At 45.0% G+C, this 17098-nt stretch overlaps 1 protein-coding gene across 6 annotated transcripts; it reads left to right on the top strand.

Moving 5' to 3' along the window:
* The first annotated feature begins 3594 nt into the window (after window positions 1-3594).
* Window positions 3595-15711, top strand: arntl1b (aryl hydrocarbon receptor nuclear translocator-like 1b). 6 transcript variants are annotated; one of them, XM_047041467.1, is made up of 21 exons: window positions 3595-3697; window positions 5464-5595; window positions 5996-6178; window positions 7345-7404; window positions 7619-7748; window positions 8165-8185; window positions 9048-9086; window positions 9214-9249; window positions 9416-9573; window positions 10064-10143; window positions 10261-10353; window positions 10503-10620; window positions 11080-11229; window positions 11431-11677; window positions 12230-12336; window positions 12766-12916; window positions 13241-13329; window positions 13595-13703; window positions 14077-14170; window positions 14784-14877; window positions 15098-15711. In XM_047041467.1, the coding sequence occupies exons 4-21, from the start codon at window positions 7392-7394 to the stop codon at window positions 15253-15255; spliced, it is 1887 nt and encodes a 628-aa protein (XP_046897423.1). In that variant the 5' UTR covers window positions 3595-3697; window positions 5464-5595; window positions 5996-6178; window positions 7345-7391; the 3' UTR covers window positions 15256-15711. The 6 variants fall into 6 exon arrangements, with proteins under 6 accessions (XP_046897423.1, XP_046897424.1, XP_046897422.1 ...); XM_047041468.1 differs by lacking the exon at window positions 5996-6178 and having other exon boundaries at window positions 13241-13323; XM_047041466.1 differs by lacking the exon at window positions 5996-6178.
* The last annotated feature ends 1387 nt before the right edge of the window (window positions 15712-17098 follow it).

Genomic DNA, 17098 nt, shown 5'->3' with positions numbered 1-17098 from the left:
AGGTTGAGATATCAGGATTAATGTGTATCTTCTACACATAACTTTGTGTGCCTCAGTAATCTCTAAACTCTCATGCCAGCACTAAATCATGTCGTTTGAGATGGAGGTACTGTTACCCACATTTTATGATCAATGAACAATGCAAGCAAAAGAACATGGCTAAAGCAAGGGCTCCTTAGTCCATGAGACCATTCAGACCTGCATGAGACCATTCAGACCTGCCTATTCATTCAGAACATCCTTACACGAGAGGGACCCAGGTAAGAAAGGAAACAATAGAAACTGAAGATGGGAGAGGTGCAATGGTGCTCCGTCAGTCCTGGTCTCCCAAAAGACAGTACTTGAAGCTAACAATCACTGTTTTGTGTTGACTGGCTTGTTGTGTAAACCCGAACCTCCCAATGCATTGGGAAAGCTTATAGTGTAAATGGACTTACTTAAACAGTAACTAAGGAAATACCGGTATTAAATATTGCTAAGAAACACCCTCTTACACAAGATGTAAAAAAATGACCGTGGACCTTAAACAGATCACAAACTAAAGAGCTTTTCTACATTTTCGACTTCACCTTCATCCTGACGAGCAGTAATATGACACGTTCACTCAGAAAAGACCAGATGGGTGGAGTGGCTCTAATGAAATAACATCATAATTGTGTCTGTTCTCATCATTCTGCCTGAAAAAAAATATTAAGTTAGATACAAGACACTGTCATTGACCAGCTGTTGAAAAGAGAGAAAGGGGAGAAGAGAAGAGCAAGGATGAGAGGAAAGGAGAGGTGGTTTGTTTCAAGAAAGAGTTTCACCAGTGCTTCAAACTGTGGACTTTAGACACAATTTAGACATAGAAATCAAACACTGTTGCAAGCAAACCAAACAAGACCTAATTTCTGCTTCTCTACAGGGCACCTCTAATTTGAGGGAGATTTAACTGATGTTGGATGTACAATAAAAAGGCAAGTCTCAGATAAAGATAAAAGCCGGCACAACTAAGTGCACTAGAGTTGTTGTGAGTTTCTTTCATCAACTCTCTCTTTCACTACTCCCATGGCCACAAAAGTGCCCGAATGTAATTGGATAGGGTGGGGGCAAATTCCAATGGAAAACATCCAGGCTTTGTTGCAGCCCAAAGGGGATACATGGTTTGAGTACTTCACCCTTGGCAGATGATGATAATGAAAAAATGTAAGCATAGCACACATTTTCTGAAATCAGTGTTTAACACCTCACACACACACAGCTCCGAACTGAGTTCAGTGGCACAGAAAACTGAGCCCAGGGTGAGCCGGTTGTTCAACAGGCCAGTGAAGCATGATGAACACATATCATCCAACACTGCACACATTGTTTTAAAACATACAATGAGAAACAAAGGTACTGCTGGAGTCATGATGTTACTGTACATCCAGGCATGGATTTAAAATGTGCGGGATGGTTTTAAATTATTCTTTTTAATCATAGCTTTCACGGTAGATGACCTGACCCTTGAGCCTCAGAGCAGATTACCACAACCTTTCTCAGGGCATAAATGGGAAAGAGAAACGCTGGCAGATGATTGGCGGGAGAAGCAGTGTCTACTTCCTGGGATTCCAGTGTCAGTAGAGGGAGACTGGCTGACTGAAAATGGGAGATGGCTGACCAGGCCGCTGTGCTCACTGACACGTGATGCGTCAAGCTTTTGTTTTCTTGATGCCACCAAAACCTTTTGTCCTACGCCGTCCTTTCACCATCACTTCCTACAAGATCAGCTTGCAAAGAAAAAAGCAAAAAACAGTCAGGGTGGCCCTTTATGTATCTTCGGGCTATTTTTACTGCAGGCCCTTGGAGAACGGCCATCTTACCTCAAAAGGTCAGTCAGTGCAGCAATAAGCCTTCATCTTCTTGTCTAGATCAAAATATCTTTGTGCAAAACAAAATGAGTGTGTAACTGAACGACCGCAAGAGGAGCAAGAGCCTTGGACAGAGGTGTGAACCATTGTTCCATCATACAGAAATAGGAGAATCTCCATCTACGCCCAGCGTACAGTCTCTGCATGACCAGCCCTTTCACTGGACACAGCTGTCTCACTGGGACCATGCTGCCGCTCTGCTTCACAGCGCCGGTCTATGTGGCACACAACATTCATTTCACACTCCAGGCCCCATCTCATACAGCTGCCCTGAGCACAGAGTGAGGGCAGGAGGAGGGACGAGCAGAGGAGGACAGAGGAGTGGAGAGGATGGGGAGAGCAGAGGAGGGCAGAGGAGAGGAGGGCAGAGGAGAGGAGGGCAGAGGAGATAGGAGAGGAATTAGAGCCCCCTTACTCCATTACATATTCTACAATTACAGCAAATCGTAGTCTAAAAACAATAGATCTTCTTCTGAGTTATGTTTCAGATGTGGAGCATGTGGCCAGGTGGCAGCTGCAGGCTTTGCGATAAGAGCAAGGCTCTGCTTGGGGAGAGCTTTGGTGCCTGCTGAGTTCCTGGGTGGGAGATGACGAGATGCCTACCTCTCTGCGTGGCAGAGAGAACTGAGGGGTGAGCGGGTGCAGGGTTCACATGAGGAGAACCGGATGAAAAGAGTCGCTTCAGTGGTGATGCAGCACAGGCCTCAAGTCAAGCTGTGACACAAGCTCCCTGTTCAAGCAGCTGATACACCCTGAACTGATCCGCAGGTGCAGCTTAATATGTCATATTTGCACAGACATGAGATCAAAGCAAATATCTTTGGATTGCATTGGATGAGGAATGCCAAACCAAATCTGTCATTTCTGAACCTAATGTAACAGCTACCATTGGCCTATTACTCTACCACATAATCAGACTCAACCTTCCCCAATCCTTAAAAATACAAAATTGCATTCGGAGATTCTAAAGCATCGAAAATATGTCCTATTGCATATTTGGATGTTTTCTCCAGTCAAAGCAATGATATTGCATGCAAATATAGATTTTGTATACACTATGTGGTTCTGTGTGAGACGTGAAACATCCAGTTAATATTTCCATGTCAAAGTCTACTTTTTATGAGACAAGCTATGTGTAAATGGACCTGGCTATGTTCTCTGCCCTTCTGGCGTGCATAATGAGATACTCTGCTGCCGACCAGTGGCGAAAACCTGTTACTGTGAAAGAAAGCTGTTTTTACGAGGCACAAGTAGATAACATAACAGATTTTTGTATCGGTAAACAGGTAGTTGATAGTATTAAGGTAGGCCATTTACTGAAATGTGTACTGGTATACGAGACCATTCTGTGAACAACATCAACATTTTATTAAAATATGCAATGGAGAACAAACAAAAGGCTTATGCTTAGCAACATTTAACTGGATAATCAGATCCATCATAAACATATGTTTATCTAGCATTTTTACCCGCGATATTGCAGTCCAACACTTTCTTCTGTTGTTATTATTGACATGCCCATGTGGAAAGAATTCCTTTAGGCAGTTACGATTGGTGGATTGTTTTAGCCAAATACATTTCATTGGGCAAAAATGTCATCTTTCCTTTGTTCATTGGTTTATATTTGAGACAGGTTGGCTCCTATTTGGCAGAATCCAAGCTCCTTGATCTCCGGAGCTGCCTATTGGTTCAGAAAGTAGGTTAGTGGTGCAACAATCATTACAGGCAGAGGAAAGTAGGTCATAGTGTGCCTGTTCTGTCTACAAGAGATCTATTCGCGTGCAAGTGAATGTGCTGCCCTATCAAACGTAAGTATTTCAGCATGATAAATGGCATGTAATCTATAACGTTTAATTTATTAAGTTATTAGCCAATGATGTGGATGTAGTATGTTCCTTATTCGCTTTCAGTCATACTGTATGTTCTCGAGTACAGGCGTAGTCATCGGTTTACAGGCTAACTTTTAAAGGCACACGATACCATTAAAGTCGTGATCAAGTGCAGCAATCGTTTATTCCAGTGAGACAATAGAGCAAGTTAATTGTAGGCTAATTATTATCTAATAATAATGATTAGGTCATCTAGACACTCAAATACGTTCTAAAATGTCGCGTAAGGTCGGGAAGAACAGCCTTGTTAAACTCAGAATGTGCGTAGTCTGTGACAGACTATAGAATAAAATAAAATGTGACATTTGGACATTATTCGTTGATGCGTTGTTGGGCGTTATGCCAAGATTACACAAATACATGCACGACACCGGGTTCACGTCATTGTTATAATTTCCAGTCAATGTACTAGTAGTTTGCCTAAACGATTTGTGAACGACTTGAAGGCAATATTGTCTTAAAAAATGTCGCTCGTCACATCCACGGTCAACGTCAAAGAAAGCGGGTTTCCCCATATTACATTTATATGCAGTACACGTTCTAGTGCAGAATGTCTTGAATTATATATAACTGCAGCAGTAATTAGCTGTCATAATTTGTCACAACGATTGATTAGTGTTTGGTGAATTTCACTATCAGTCAGTTAATCAATAGCCTAATAGTTCAACCACTTGTGTCCATAGTAGCCTAAACACATCTGTAATATCTTAAAGTTAAGAGTAACATCTCGAAAATGAAGTCAGTAAATGCGTAATTTGGTATAATTTATTATCTAGAGCAGGGGTGTCAAATCCTGGCCCTCAGGGACCACTGTCCTGTATGTGTCAGATGTTTCCCTGATCCAGCACACCTGATTTGAATGAATGGTCGTTACCAGGCTTCCACAGAGCTTGATAACAACCCATTCAATTGAATCAGGTGAATCATCATCAATTGAATGCTCATTTATTGTAGTGTTCAGTCTTTATGGCTGGTGTCCCTGCCTTCCAATGCTCGGATATGACCAGGAAGAAAAAACGAAAACAGAAAAATGTAGTGTACTGTATAACTTATACAGCGTGTCTGGGTGCACGTCACATGTGTTTGTGTACACAAAGGGGAATGCTTAGGGGAATGTTTACAAGCAGAGGGAAGTATCCTCTCATTATTTCCTTGTACATTGCTGTTGACGGTACAGTAGCTGCGTCCGGTGTTGACAACTTCTCTCAGTAAGGTTAAACCAGCCCTACTCACAAGGCTACACCAATGTCACAATGTGGAGAAGGAGGGCAGCACCTTGTTGTCATTTACACTGGAAAGAGGACTTGTTCACAAGATGTAGATGAAGTGCGTTGATGAAGATGAAGTTGTGTATTTTACAATGGAGCATTCTGGGCATTTTTCCTACTAGCCTTGTCATTGTCTAGAATCCCAATTCGACTTAGCCATAAGACCAGGAACCCTGTTCGTTGTGGTGTGCGGCGGGTGTCAGACAGAGAGCAGTGGAGCTGTGACTGAGTCTCCCGTACCTCACAGTCCACCATCTCCTGATCACCCCATCTGTCACCCATGTAAGCCTGGCCCAGCTGGTCATGGCAATCTGAACAGACTGATCGGACCCCATGGATCATGCTCTCTTGTTTTCCCCTGCTCTTTCTTTCACTTTCTTTCTGTCTTTCTCGCTGTCATTCTATCTCCTTCCCCAGGTCTTGTCAGGCTTGTTTCTACAATCTAGAGGGAGACACTGGCAGAGTCAACAAGGCCAGCCCACTCAGTACCCAGGGCCGGTTGGTGGACAAAGAGCCCTGGGTTATTCTGAGACTTCTTCAAAACAAAAGGTAGAATGATTGATGATGAATCGGGGATGAGTGGAGTTAGGTTTAAATGAGTCATCCGTGACATTTATGACTCGCATCCATCTCCACAGGACATGAATGATGTACAATACTGTGATGCAGGCATGGTCATGCTTGACTCAGTATTGCAGTCAATAATGTGTGTTTTTTGGATACTGGTCCATATAATGAAATGTGTGTTTGCGCATGTGAGTGTGTGTGCGTGCGGAATTCAGTGTCTTTACCTCAGAGAGTGCTTCTAATCACCCCTTGGCTATGTAAAGTGCATGCTCTGCCCGACTGAAGCTTGACTTTCAGACAAAACTGGAGCAAATTCTGAACTCACACGAGGCTACGTGCGATGCTTGGATGACACAGCATCCCTCTTGTGATGCCACTGTAGGTCTGACGGAAGCAGAACTGCTCGAGGGAAGAGTCGGTTGTAGTGGCACAACAAGCACTGTGGAGGATAGCAGTTTTAGTGCTGCGTGCAGATGAATCACAGGTGCCGTGGAAAGTCACACCTGGCCCTGACTAATCTCTCCTTGCTTCACCTCTTCAGTGGCTAAATGCAGGTGTAGTAAAGGTTTGTGTTTTTGCAGAGCTTTGGTAGAGAACACTTCAACTGATACAGCCCCTAGCCTAAAGGTTTACTCACAATTTGTATTGTTGTGCGCTTCTGGTTTGACTTTGGCTGTCCAGTACGGCATGTGGCCTGGCACCTGTGTGCTCAGTGGGGAGCTTGGACAGGCCTCCTTGGCTGGATGTCAAGGAGTTCCTGCCTAGGGAACTGGACGAGTGCCAGTCATTAGCTTATCTGAAATGAATGCAGTGTTACCCCTTCTCTGTTTTTAGACATGTCCTGGGGACATCTGCAACAGAGTTATTCCAAGCGGTAAAGACAGCCTCGGGGCAGAAATGGCACCACGGAGCAGTGGTAGCAGGTACATGGACCTTGGTCTTCTTGTCTTGATGACCCTAAGGATGGCTATAGACACATTATCTGTTGTTACTCGAGACAAAATGAGGGTCTGGGTCAGTGGAGAATCTAAGGTTGTAAAGAACCTTAGAGAACATTATTTCTGGTGTGCTTTTGTCACAGGACCACTGTGATTTGTGGTGATAAACAGGGCGGTAAGGTCCTCTGAGGGACCTAAGAGGAACATATACACAACAGGCTTTCCGGGTTTGGGAAACATATTGTTTGGTAAAAAAAAAAAAACTCAGTCTAGTAGGCTTAAAAGGAAACGGATTGGCATGTTTTGTCATTTAAGGACATTATGTTGGAAAAGGCAGGGAGCTCTCAGTGTTGGGTTTTGTGCAGGTAATTGAATCTTTCCAAGAGAGGTGAAGAAGAGGCCACCTGCTTGGTCTGGATAATGGCACTGGTGGATAGAAAGGTGCTTAATGAAAAGGCTGCTCGGTAATCTCTGGGTAACATTAGCCGAGCTCTACCTGCATTCAGTCCTCTTTTCTGATTTGCTGTCTGAAGGCGATGTCTTCAACATGATGATGCCTAGATCATGTCTATGGATGTCAACAGCCTGCTGATTCACATCATTCGCATCCAGCAAAATGTAAATGAATGAAGTTGATCCCTGAAAGAAGGCTTGTGCCTGAGAGATAACTCCCGCTATCTCTCCATCTTCTCCCGTACTGTGTTGGGTCAGAAGGCTTTGTATTGTCTGATGAAAGGCCTACGGTTTCCTCTAAACACCCTGCATGGCTCTGTTCTGATGTCTTGCTTTTCAGATTTAGTTAACTGCAAGGAAATGGAATAAAATGTAACAACTGCCCCTATGAATATTTGTGGTGAGTGCTTGACCTAATATTACCCTTTTCAACCAACTGTAAATTTGATTAAGGTCATTGGTATTTTGATCATTTACAGTCATAAGATAATTAAGATCATTGTTCTGAAGGTTTCATTAGATTGCAATTTGTATTCATTTAGACACAGCTGCTGTTTTACGGTATAATACTGTATTGCGTTATATATAGATGTTACATGTAATTTTTCCCATAGATGACCTAATGGCAGACCAAAGAATGGACATTTCCTCCACAATGAATGAGTTCATGTCGCCTGGCTCTTCCATTGGTACAACCAACATGGATTACACCCGGAAGAGGAAAGGCAGCACCACAGACTACCAGTAAGGAACACTGACTTCAGCCCAGAGTCACCTCACCCAGCCCACCCCCACCCGCCTTCTGAGGACCCTGCTTGTCAGTCACCCATGTTTCAGGCGCTGCCTGTGCTTGAGTGAATGCTGGTGTTCCCGTTGTGGTATTCTGTGCTTTTTATAGTGTTTACATGTGCTGTGATTTTTGCTTGTTTCATTGTTGTTGGGTCATTCGAAAAGCGAGGTTTGTCCTCCATCGCCATACTTTGCATACTCTCCCTCCCAAAATACAGTCCTCGATAGAACACGTATTTCAATCATAGATTGCCTACCGTTTAGATGAAAATGTGGTACATGTTTGACCATATCTGACCGTATCTACTAACTTAGAAAACACAAATGCAATGTCAGTGCTTATTGTAATACATGGGTCCTTGCCTTCACAGAATTGATGGATTTTCTTTTGAGTAAGTATCAAAGTAATCTTCACTACCCTGTTTAGCTAGTTGCCCCTCTGTTATCCTTATGTAGAAACACACATACACTATGATTAGCGACATATGTTATGATTCCTTTGTTAAAAGTTCACTACAGGCACCATGCACTGATTTCCCCCTCCTCATCTGCTTTAAAAAAAACAAACAACAACAGACAAACTGAATTGTGTCCCCTTAGATCTGAAGCTTCATGGATGAGATTCCTCATCCCCCACTTAGGTCAATCAAAATTAATGCCACACGGAAATGAATACGCTGGCGACAGTGACGGGTCAGTGAGTATGGGTACAGTAGATAGTTTGTAGTCGGGTTGGGCAAAACCAGTTGTTTACGTGGGGATGGGTGTCGCTCATTGGTTGAGCATTTGACTGCAGATCAAAATGTCGCAGGTTCAAAACATTGCTTGGCATAAAAGCATCTGAAATGAGCACGCTATACTACACGGAGTAGAGCAGTTGAGCTCTGGACAGATGGTTAGATGAAGAACTTGCACGCGAACACCGGGCACCGATACATTTCTGCTTGAAAATCTCATTAAGCTGTTCACCAGACGAGATGAGAACCTATGGCCTGTATCACTCAATCAATCTCACCGCTAATGCATCTCTGCAGCATGCCAGTCAAAGCATCCAGAGTAGCATTTCTTTGTTTTAAATCATTTCGTACATTTAATCTGGTTTCATTACTCCGTATCATTGATCATACTGCAGGGGTATCATGCAGTCATATATTTTTTAAACAGTCATAAATCAGATCAGTTGTATTATTCATAAATCCGATGTTGTATTGGGCCGCATTAAGAATGTGGTTTTCAATGTGATTTCTCTCAAAGGGACAGCATAGACACCGACATGGACAAGCAGCTTGGACGGTACAATCATTTACAATTCATGACAATTCAAGTCTTGACATTGTAGCTACCGGTACTGTGTTGTGATGCATCACCCGCAAGTAAACTAAACACATACTCAATGAAACCGTGATCTGTTTTTTTACAGAGACTGCGATCCACAAGGCCGCATTAAGAATGCCAGGTAATTATACATTATACATGACAATAATACATTCTGCTTTATTAGTTGTGGGGAAGAATGTGGTTTTGAATTTGACAAAGCCACTTCAGGCTTGTATTGAAGATGTGTTTCAATGTAAGAGAGTTTGAAGCAGGTCTTGTTTTTTTCCATGTGTTTTGTCAACCAGGGAGGCTCACAGTCAGATTGAGAAGAGGCGCAGGGACAAAATGAACAGCTTCATAGATGTGCTGGCGTCACTAGTGCCAACCTGCAACGCCATGTCCCGCAAACTGGACAAGCTCACTGTCCTGCGCATGGCTGTCCAGCACATGAAGACACTACGAGGTCATCAGGATTGTATTCATTGATGGAACCATGGAATTACAGTTTAGAATATGGCCCAATGTAATACATATATACGTACAATGTCTTACATATTTGAGAAAGTAGGTGTTCTCATGATTGCTTATATTGAGATTCTTATGGAGCATACTTGTTAGTTGTGTGAAGGGAGAAAGAATGCAAAGAGTGTATAGCTGATGCACCTTTGAAAACAAAGCCCTCTCTAAAATATTCCAAACTTTTTCCATCAGTTTTGGATGACAGTCTTCCAATCCTGCCTCCAGAGTGCAAATTATACAATGACAGTCGGGGGGGTCAACCTTTTTCCAGGGCGTATATCGACCCCCCCCGACCTGTTGTTTTACCTCTTTTGGGGGGGTCCAAGTCTTAATTGGGGGGGTCAAACCCCCCCCCCCCGTAATTCATACCCTGCCTGCCTCCCTCCAAGTGCATATTACGGTAGATGGAGTCATTATCTCTCTCCATCAAACAGGTGCTGCTAACCCTTACACAGAAGCCAACTACAAACCAGCCTTCCTGTCAGATGACGAACTGAAGCATTTGATCCTGAGAGTGAGTCTCTGTAGAGTGTCATTTATTTGGGACTGGATTACAGATGAATATACCTCAGATTGAGTCTCATCTCTCTCTCTCTTTCTCTCTCCTCTCTCTCTTTCTCTTTCTCTCAAGGCAGCTGATGGTTTTCTGTTTGTTGTCGGCTGTGACCGAGGGAAGATCCTATTTGTTTCCGAGTCCGTCTTCAAAATCCTAAACTACAGTCAAGTACGTCCTCCACCACTTGCTCTGGGCCATGAATTGCTAACTCGAGGCCAGCAATGACTTTGCTAAAGACGTAGTATGTGTGTGTGTGTAATAAGACACTCTAAGAAGGCAGTACTGTGTCTGATGTGTCATATGTCCTCGTGTTGCAGAATGACCTGATTGGCCAGAGTCTGTTTGATTACCTGCATCCTAAAGACATTGCCAAAGTCAAGGAGCAGCTGTCCTCGTCAGACACGGCACCGCGGGAGAGGCTTATCGATGCCAAAAGTAATCCTCCGAGCAGCCTCAAGGCTAGCTGCATGTTCCCTGGCGGAGGACTGAGGGCTAGCAGGCAGCAGGAGGGCTGGGCTTGTGTGTGTATGGACCTTAGAGAGAGCTGGGGGCTGACTGGGTGACTCGTGGAGAACTCCTCAACAGGCCACATCTGCAGCTGAATGAGGAGGGTCCAGTAGAGCAGCCAGAATCCCTGTGTCATCAGCTGACTATCCTCCCCCATGCTGCCAGCTAGACATTCACTCAGGCGCCATTTGTTTTATGTAAATCTAAATGTGAGGTTACACAGGATCTATTTTATCTCTTCACATTGGACTAGTTTGGTTTGTGTGTATGATTAGAATATAAATATTAGAAAGTTGGAATATCAAAGGCCCCATGTGTCCACATAGACTTACATGAATCTTTTGAAGTTGTGATGGCTGTGGCTGACTGCAGCTCTGTGATCTCCAGCTGGGCTCCCCGTAAAAACGGACATCAGCCCCGGGCCATCCAGGCTGTGCTCCGGGGCCAGACGCTCCTTCATCTGCAGGATGAAGTGCAACAGGCCCCTGGTGAAGATGGAGGACAAGGACTACACCTCCACCTGCTCGAAGAAGAAAGGTACCCCGCTGTATATGACGTTGCCACACCTTGGAGCATGTCGACGATCGGTACCTGATCTTCTCACTAAGGATTTACCATTTTCACAGCTACTCATCGGAATACTATGAAGTGGATTGTTTAGTAGATGTTGCCGTGAGAGTTCTTAGGGCAGACTGTTCCGGTAACACTGACGTATGACGTTCCCGCCTTTTTTCTCAGCGGACAGGAAGAGCTTCTGCACCATCCACAGCACGGGCTACCTGAAGAGCTGGCCCCCCACCAAGATGGGCCTGGACGAGGACAACGAGCCCGACAACGAGGGCTGCAACCTCAGCTGCCTTGTAGCCATTGGCCGGCTGCACCCCCACATCGTCCCTCAGCCAATGAACAATGACATCCACGTCAAGCCCACGGAGTATGTCTCCCGCCACGCCATAGATGGGAAGTTTGTCTTTGTGGATCAGAGGTGAGATACCGACGTACTCACTGTAACACAGACACATGGAAAAGTCAGCCGTATAGCTTTTGTCAGCCGTATAGCTTTCATCCAAAGGGGAAATCTGAATGATTTGAAAATGTAATATGAGAAAGTACCTGTGCCCGACCTACAATCACAAATACAGACAAACAAACCAGTGGGTGGACAGGAAGTCCCTGGTTTTAAGGGATTGGATCTGGGCCGACAGCGTCTGTGAGGTCATGTCAACGTACCAAAATAACATCAGCAAAATGTTCCAGCTGGTGAAATAGAGGCCCAGAGGGCAGAGTAGATATGTCAACTAAAAATAATCCACTGACCTCTGTCACACAGAACTTGAATGCAGCACCGATATTGTTCAGTACTGAATGCTGTACATGGGATTTCTACAAAGTGGATCATCCTTGCTTTGGTTAGCAGAATAATCATGGACAATTGGAGCATTAGCAGTGTAGTTTAAAAGCACTTTAAACCTAATTTTATATTAAGATCATATTAGATAGTAGATCATATTAATCTAAAAGACAATCTTATTTACAGGGCCACTGCTATTTTGACCTATCTCCCCCAAGAGTTGCTGGGTACTTCATTTTATGAATATTTCCATCAAGATGACATTGGGCATCTAGCAGAATGCCATCGACAAGGTATGTGTACACTTTTAAAGTGCACTAAACTATCGCAAATTCTTCAATGCATCTAATACAATCATTTACGATTAAATGTAAATGTATGTGTGCAATTATAATTGTACCTTTCAAGTTATGTGCTCTCATCATGTTTTATTGTGTTTCTTGTAATTAAGATCTGCCTATATTGCAAGTAGAGTGAGATATGACTGTGGCTAGTGCACAGAAGGAAATGCTGGGACAGACTAGCAGTTGGTATGTGACCGAGAGGCCATGTCTGCAGATGGAGGTTCACACGGCCTGCTGTCTTCACCCCCCACCTCCACCCTTGTCCTTTCTCCCCTCCTGTCCTGCCTTCCCCTCTCCTCCTCCCCCCCTCCCACCTCCACCCCCGTCCTTTCTCCCCTTCTGCCTTCTCCTCTTCTCTCCCTCCCCCCCTCCCCTCAGTCCTGCAGATGAGAGAGAAGATCAACACAAACTGCTACAAGTTCAAGATCAAAGATGGCTCCTTCATCACTCTGAGGAGCCGCTGGTTCAGCTTCATGAACCCCTGGACCAAAGAGGTGGAGTACATTGTCTCCACCAACACCGTCGTCTTGTAAGTACTCGAAACATCGGTCTAAGAGCTTATGTGGGACTTGGCTCTCAGGAAACACCCAGGAGCAATGGCTAGCTAATGTTTTGTTGCGTTTTACTCTCATTTATTATTTTGTTACAGTAAAGTCTGACTATTTCATGGCATTTTGAACAGTACTGGCATTATAAACAGCAAGTTATAGTTCCAAGATGTACATTTCCATCATGTATTGTCCAGCTTAAAAGATAATGGATGGTCTGTGCCTTTCAAAAGAATATGAATACGCAGTCTAAAGATGATCAGTGATGAATGTCTCACTCTATTCCTGTCTTCCTCTCCTCCCAGCGGCAGTGTGCTCGATGAGGATGATTCCAACTACCCCCAGCTCGCCAGCTCCCCGCAGAGCATGGACAGCGTACTCACAACAGGTGACGGTGAGCATCTAGCTACAGCACTGGAAACATTTAAAGAGACCACTGCAACTTTTTCTTTCCTTTTAAAAAAAAAAACGTTGAGAAGGACCATTTTGAGTGAGGAAACGATGGGTAACATTTGCAGTGGACTCTTACATTTTACCATTTTGTTCCTTACTTAAAATTGTCCTTCTCAACTTTGTCATTTTTTTGACAAAAAAACATGACTGACATGACTCTTGAGTGAATGTGTTTTGTATCCTAAATGTGACGTGTTGGGGCGCAGGCACGGGGAAGCGGGCGCTCCAGACCGTGCCCGGCATCCCAGGTGGCACGAGAGCAGGGGCGGGGAAGATTGGGCGCATGATTGCAGAAGAGGTCATGGAACTCCAAAGGTGAGCGTATGGTCGTTTAATAGGGCTGACATCAAAACCGGCGCCATGAAAGGATTTATGCGTAGAGGGTTTCAGTGTCACACTTAAAAGAGGTTCTGGATGTTGTTGTAACAGTGTCAAATGTATCAACACAGCTCTTGCTGAAGAGCTTTAAATTGAACTTTGTGCAGTCATCAGTAAACATTAGAAACACATGTTCATACTTACTAAACACCATAAAGACTTTTCCACCTTTTGTAGTGAAAGATCTTTGTGTATCGGGTTATTTCCGTTGGACACCTGGAGGGCAGTAGAAGTGTCGGTGTGCTTGTATGTGACTGTGCGGACCTATATCTTGTGTCTTGCTGATTTGACCTCTTTATTTACACTCAAGGATGCGAGGTTCCTCCCCCTCCAGCTGTGGCTCCAGTCCTCACAACATCACCAGCACTCCTCCACCAGACACCTCCTCCCCAGGAGGCAAGAAGGTCAGACCCACCCCCCCAGCCCTCCTTCATCCCCCCCAGCCCTCCTTCATCCCCCCCAGCCCTCCTTCATCCCCCCAGCCCTCCTTCATCCCCCCCAGCCCTCCATCATCCCCCCCAGCCCTCCTTCATCCCCCCCCCAGCCCTCCTTCATCCCCCCCAGCCCTCCTTCATCCCCCCCAGCCCTCCTTCATCCCCCCCCAGCCCTCCTTCATCCCCCCCAGCCCTCCTTCATCCCCCCCCAGCCCTCCTTCATCCCCCCCAGCCCTCCTTCATCCCCCCCCAGCCCTCCTTCATCCCCCCCAGCCCTCCTTCATCCCCCCCAGCCCTCCTTCATCCCCCCCAGCCCTCCTTCATCCCCCCCAGCCCTCCATCACCCCCCTTAGCCCTCCATCATCCCCCCCAGCCCTCCTTCACCCCCCTTAGCCCCAACCCTCCCCCCTCCCTCTCCCCTGTTACCAGAGCGGAAGTCTGCTTCTCTCTTCACTGCTCATCTGTGTGAAATAGCTAAATGGACTCACTGTCAGTTGTACATTTTGTTTACGTCAACCATGATTGGGCCGAGGGTACGGTGGTGGACCCTGACTGTAACATCATCATTTCCATTCCCTCTCAGATACAGAACGGTGGAACTCCAGATCTTCCCTCAGTAGGGATGATCCCAGGCCCTGACTCCATAGGCTATCCTTGCTCCAACAATTCCATACTAAGTATGTATCTTTTTTTCTCTAAAATGTCAGTGGTTGACTAGTGTACGATATAAGATTTAAGATACGAAATCTATGTATAACGCATGCAAATAAAAGAATACTTAGGATATGATGGACTGTTTTGTATGCAGCTGTATAATAAGGCTGATGGTAGAATACATATTCACTGCCCCCCCAACCCTCACTCTCTCTCTCCCCATCTCTCTGTTTCTCTGCGTAGGCGATAACTCCCACATGGGCCTGGACATCATGGACGAGCCAGGCTCCAGCAGCCCCAGCAACGACGAGGCTGCCATGGCAGTGATCATGAGCCTCCTGGAGGCCGACGCAGGCCTGGGTGGACCCGTGGACTTCAGTGATCTGCCCTGGCCCCTATGAGTGCCGGGAGCTCGCACGTCAAGCCTCCCGAGGTGTCACAGTATTGGCATACAGCAGCGGGACTGTACTGGCTCTCTGGGACCAGTACCAGAGGGGGTGGTGGCTCCAGCCCTAGTGTAGGGCCACGCGGAGGCACACCCTGGGGAGGATGCTCGTGTCGGCCAGGGTGCACAGGACGCCTCCGTGGAACTGCAGTGAGACTGCCTCCCGTAATGTAGTAGAAAAGCGTACCAGTTCTCTGTGGTTTTACCATGTCTGTTCTCACTCACTGTACAGTCATTGCCCAAGATTTTATACAGGCATTTGTTTTCACACGACAAATGCATCTGTGTTAATATTTCGAAAACAATCTTGCACCCTCTCTGTTTATTCTAAACTGTATGATGAGTATATATGGCATGTGTACTGTATCCGCGGTGAAATATTTTTGGGAATAAACCCCTATCTTGATTTTCAGTTATTTTTCTATGTTTACTCATTTTCTGGGAGCTGTGAGAATAGCTGGAAATGAGGTTGAATCCACTCCAGTGTACATGAGCTTCAGTCACCAGTGTGTGTCTGATAATGCGTTGTGGGATGAAGACAGTCCTTGAAGTACTTGTAGAGGTGTTGCCAGGAGACTATTTAGTAACCTCTTGAAGCCTTCGAGCCTCGTGGAGACCCATCTTCCCCTTCAGCTGCCTACTTTACAGAACAGGTCATATCCACAAGGACACCCACCCACTCGATACTCTTTTTGAGCCATCCCTTAACATCCCTTTGGAAAATTGTGTTTCTTAGCAACGGATAACTTAATCCAAATCAGAACCCCTCAAAATCTCTGATCCAAATGACTCAGAGAGAACAGTCTTTGCCAAACTGGTTAATGCTATTTGACTCTCTGGTTTCTGGCACAGTATCACAGTAACACATCTTAGGTTACGGCTGCTATTTTCGCACATCTTTTACCTTAAGGAAAATGTCACCAAATTAAAATCATCCACAGCCTAGCAATCCCATTGTCTAACTTAATGTCCTATTTACTGTAGATGGTAGCATTCCATGGATATAAACAAAAAAAAACAATTATGCAGTTCGATGTCTTTATTTCATGATTTCCATGTTTGTTTTTGTAACAATGAATTTCAAGCTTTGAACAAAAGGACCACAACATTCTATGTTCTGACCCTAACCCTAACCCTTTGAACAAAAGGACCACAACATTCTATGTTCTGCTGAACATCTTGGCTAAGGAAAGAGCCTGGCATTCAACTACCAAACTGATGGAGGACCACCTGCTGTGACTCTTCACTTGAGTCAAAGGTTATCTGAGGGACTTGAAACCGGAAATCCTTTCACTCTTAAGGAGGTGGTAATATGATCAGGAGTTAGGCTCCATTGCCAAGTGAAGACCCTGGTCCAACTCCCTAAACCAGGTTCACTAGACTGGCCTCGTAGAACACAAGTCAAGAACCACACTAGTGCAATCAGGGAGAGAACATAGGACACACCACACAGTGCACAGCCCAACTCATCAAATGAGATACATTAACCATTGTAAATAATACAATTAATAATATTTAAAATAATAATTACAAAAGTGGGTGTGCTTAATTGATGTCAAATTAATTCCTTTGGTCAAGTAAAAAAAAAAAAAAAAAAGAATCTAAGAAAAGAGCCGTCTGCCCTCCCTGTCATGAGTGGTGTGTTGTGGTCGCTCTTCCTCCTTGTCTTCAGTCAACCAGGTCTGTGAGGCTCTAAGGCTGCGGAGAACGAGTCAAGGCAATACGGTCATGGTGCCCCTGGTGCTCCATGCTGCAGCATGCTGGAGGGACGAAGGGGTGTGGGGATGGAGGGGGGGGGG

Source organism: Hypomesus transpacificus, chromosome 19, assembly GCF_021917145.1.
Source record: "Hypomesus transpacificus isolate Combined female chromosome 19, fHypTra1, whole genome shotgun sequence".
Lineage (NCBI taxonomy): Eukaryota > Metazoa > Chordata > Actinopteri > Osmeriformes > Osmeridae > Hypomesus > Hypomesus transpacificus.
This window is presented reverse-complemented; position numbering and strand designations above follow the sequence as displayed.